This window comes from Nelumbo lutea, chromosome 1 (genome assembly GCF_056320005.1).
Source record: "Nelumbo lutea isolate HS-2025 chromosome 1, American lotus-T2T, whole genome shotgun sequence".
Classification (NCBI taxonomy): Eukaryota; Viridiplantae; Streptophyta; class Magnoliopsida; order Proteales; family Nelumbonaceae; genus Nelumbo; species Nelumbo lutea.
Window position 1 is genome coordinate 132,148,133 of NC_142684.1, and position 3,388 is coordinate 132,151,520.

Below are 3,388 nucleotides of genomic sequence, written 5' to 3' on the forward strand. Positions count from 1 at the left end.
GAACCAGATCTGGGATCCCTGCCATCGAGGCTCCTTAGGCCTTGGTGGGCTTGGCCATGTGGCCCACTCCATTCATCGTTCACTCAATTGATGCTGTGTGCACGTTCCTAGATCTGATACCCTTCATTTTTTTTTAAATATCTCTTCCTCTGGGATTCTTCTGCGCACTCTCTGGGTAGGCTACTACCCGTCATGTGATCCCTCTACCAAAGTCACCTTCGTTTTCTCCGAAATATCGTAAATGCCACTCACTGGCGTGTCAATAAGAAAAACCACTTAACCACACGGGTGTTGATATTTCCAAGACGAATTGCACGGTCCTTAGATTCGTCTCTTTCTTCTAAAATAGTGATATCGCGAGACACCCGAAGATTCAGACTAAGATCATCATTTTTAATAACCTCCCTATGATTCCCACTATCGTTAATAAACTACCACGTAGATATTGGTAGGGCCACTCTGAATCTTACGGTGTTCCCCATTACATGCAATCCTTTCTATCATTGAGTGAACGGCCACGTAGATTGGTGGTGAGAACTGGGGTCCTGAAAGACCGAGGGTATTTATGTAATATTGGATTAATAAAGAAATATTAACGGCTTCAAACTCGGAGCTACCAGTGCCACGTTTTCTCCCTTGCTCGCTCTGACTCTCTGCTTCATCTCTGCATCTGCACTTACTTGTTGTCTCGAGCTATCTAAATATACAAAACTAGAAAAGATTAAGAGAAAAACAGAGGGTTTTGGCTAATTTACGTTTTGATATATTGTGTGTAATGGGCGAAGTGTGCGACGACGACGATGGAATCTGAGAGGCCTCATCGAAGCGGAAGCACCGGCAGCGAGCTCTTCATCTGCTTCACTTCGAGACTTTCCTCTTCATCCATGAAAATTTCTTCTAAATCGATGCTCAGCCCTGGTCGCACGGAGAAGTTCCGGGAACCCTCGTCTCTCTCGTCGTCGTTGAGCAGAAGACTTAGAAGTCATGGCAGCATGAGAGGTGGGCAAGCGTCGCCCATGTTCCCGACAGGAAACAAGAAGAGAGGCTCCACGTTCGACACTGCCGAACCCTCGTCCCCGAAAGTCACCTGCATTGGCCAAGTTCGCGTCAAGACGAAAAAACACGGGAAGAAAATGAGAACGAGATCGAAGCGATGTAAGAACGGGAGTTTCAGAAGAACAGAGCAAATTCAGGACGGTGTTCATCCGCAGCAGCATCAGGAGTGCTTACCGCACAGAAATCAGAGATGGGTTCATATCCCTTTGTCAATTTGCGAGGCTCTAAGAGCTTTCGGGGCCGAGTTCAACTGTTTCCTTCCTTGCCGGTCTTCGTGTACATCTACTAACGAAAGGGAAACGGCAGAAAAGGCGAGGACTCCCCCAGCTTCGACTCCTACAAGTTCCTGTGGGACTGTCTTTGCGCGATGGTTGCTGGCCTTACAAGAGAGTGAGGAGGAGAAGAGGAGAGAGATGGAATTGGTAGTTAGAGAGGAGGAGAAGAGAAAGAATCTAAAGATGGTCCACGTGATCGACATTGAAGAGAAAGGAGAAGCGAAGGAGGTAGCTGGCGAGGAAGAAGAGGGGAGAGTGAGCATTTGTGTTCCACCCAAAAATGCCCTGTTGTTGATGAGATGCAGATCTGATCCTATGAAGATGGCTTCTCTGGCTAATCGCTACTGGGAATCCTCTGTCACAAAGGCCGGCGGCGACGAAGATGATGATGAAGACGGAGAGGATGACAACGAAGATGATCGTATTGATGAACAGCAAAAAAGCGAAGGAGAAGAAGGCAATGGGGAAAAAGACGAAGATGAAGAAGAATTCCGGGAAGTAATAGTTCAGCTAGAAGAGAACCAAGGACAAATGGGAATGTCTGATAAGAGGGCCTCAATCGAAGAAATTGGAGAACACCAAAACCCACAAAAGCACGAGAAGTTCGAAATGCAAGAATACCCAACTAAAGAAGAAGAAGAAGAAAAGCCAGATGAAGAACAAGAAGAAAATCCAGAAAAGCAGCAAGAAAGAAAGATGGAGCTTACAAAAGAAGAAATCTTGGTAAATGGGTCTTCAGCTGAATCCCCAGAAGAACCTAAAAACCAGGAAAAGGAAAGAAGCGATGGAGGAATAGAGCAAGACGCCCATTTGACGGAGACAATAAAGGATGCAGAAGAGGCGAGGAGAGCAAGCGTTTCTTCTTCTTCTTCTTCTTCTTCTTCTTCTCGCTCTTCACAGGATCCCGAAGCCGAACCAGGAGGTCCAAGGCCAACATTAGCAGACCCGGTGGCAGCTTTGGAAGAGGGAGTTGAAAAGTCAATAAAAGAGAAAGGGACGGAGAAGACCTACGAGAGATATGCAAAGGAGCAACAACTGCAACAACAAGAAAATCACGAACATGATGAAGGAGACAGGTCAAAGGTGAGAGAAGAAGAGTCTGTGCTACCCGATTGCTTGCTGTTGATGATGTACGAGCCAAAGCTGTCGATGGAGGTATCAAAGGAGACCTGGGTTTGCAGTACCGACTTCGTTAGATGTCGCCCTTCGAAACAAACCACCGCGTCGACCGTGAGGAACGGCGGAGATGAATGCAAGCGGAGAGTGAGTACCGACACAAACCCTGGAGTGCAGGTGCAGCAGCAGAAACAGCGACACCATCGGAAGCAACCGCTCCGGCCACTGCCGCAGCCTGCCCGGAAATCCTGTTCAAATCCGGTTCCAGCCCGGAAATCATGTTCCAATGGGCCACCGGCGGCGCCATCCATGGCGAACATGATCGAGCAGAAGCTAGTGAATGCAGAGGCGTACGAACCTTTCGTGCTGACGCGATGCAAGTCGGAGCCGATGCGATCCTCGGCTAAGCATGCGCAGGAGTCTTGTTTCTGGAATAACGGAAAGCTTGAGTATCTTGAGCCTCATCGCCCTACGATCGGCATCGGCGCGGCTGGTATTGGCTACTAAGTAAAGCCGACTACAACTGGCGCCCGAGCCGTTTTTCCCGTGTAGAGTGTAGTGGTCTGTACTCTGTCGAGTCCCTATGTACATCTTTTTTTTTTTTATTTTATTTTAAATCAAGTTTATTTTTAATTTTTCGAAGAAAATGACAACATATCTTATGGCCCCACTTATTGAACTGGTTCTTAGTGGTCTCGATTGATGGGCATTTTCCACGTGGGACTCAATATTTTAGTGTCTTCCACTGACAACAGAGAGTTGCTGGGTTTACCACTAATTTCGTGCATGTGGCGCACTTGTAAGGGGCCCAGGCCCACTAATTTCAGCCACGGGATGACGCCATGACGGGACTGGTCAATTGGTCAGTGGTCATCGTATCAGAGACACATGTGGATGATTAAGTTCTGTAGGCTGTCCATCCAGTTTGAATAAATCAGATG

At 47.6% G+C, this 3,388-nt stretch overlaps 1 protein-coding gene across 1 annotated transcript; it reads left to right on the forward strand.

Moving 5' to 3' along the window:
• Positions 1-615: 615 nt before the first annotated feature.
• Positions 616-3,126, forward strand: LOC148877636 (uncharacterized). The gene has a single exon (XM_088942254.1). The coding sequence runs from the start codon at positions 801-803 to the stop codon at positions 2,952-2,954; it is 2,154 nt and encodes a 717-aa protein (XP_088798380.1). The 5' UTR covers positions 616-800; the 3' UTR covers positions 2,955-3,126.
• Positions 3,127-3,388: the final 262 nt, after the last annotated feature.

Bases quoted from the DNA above. Each gene is read 5' to 3' on its own strand.
- LOC148877636 (XM_088942254.1), top strand. From the start codon at position 801: ATGGAATCTGAGAGGCCTCATCGAAGCGGAAGCACCGGCAGCGAGCTC.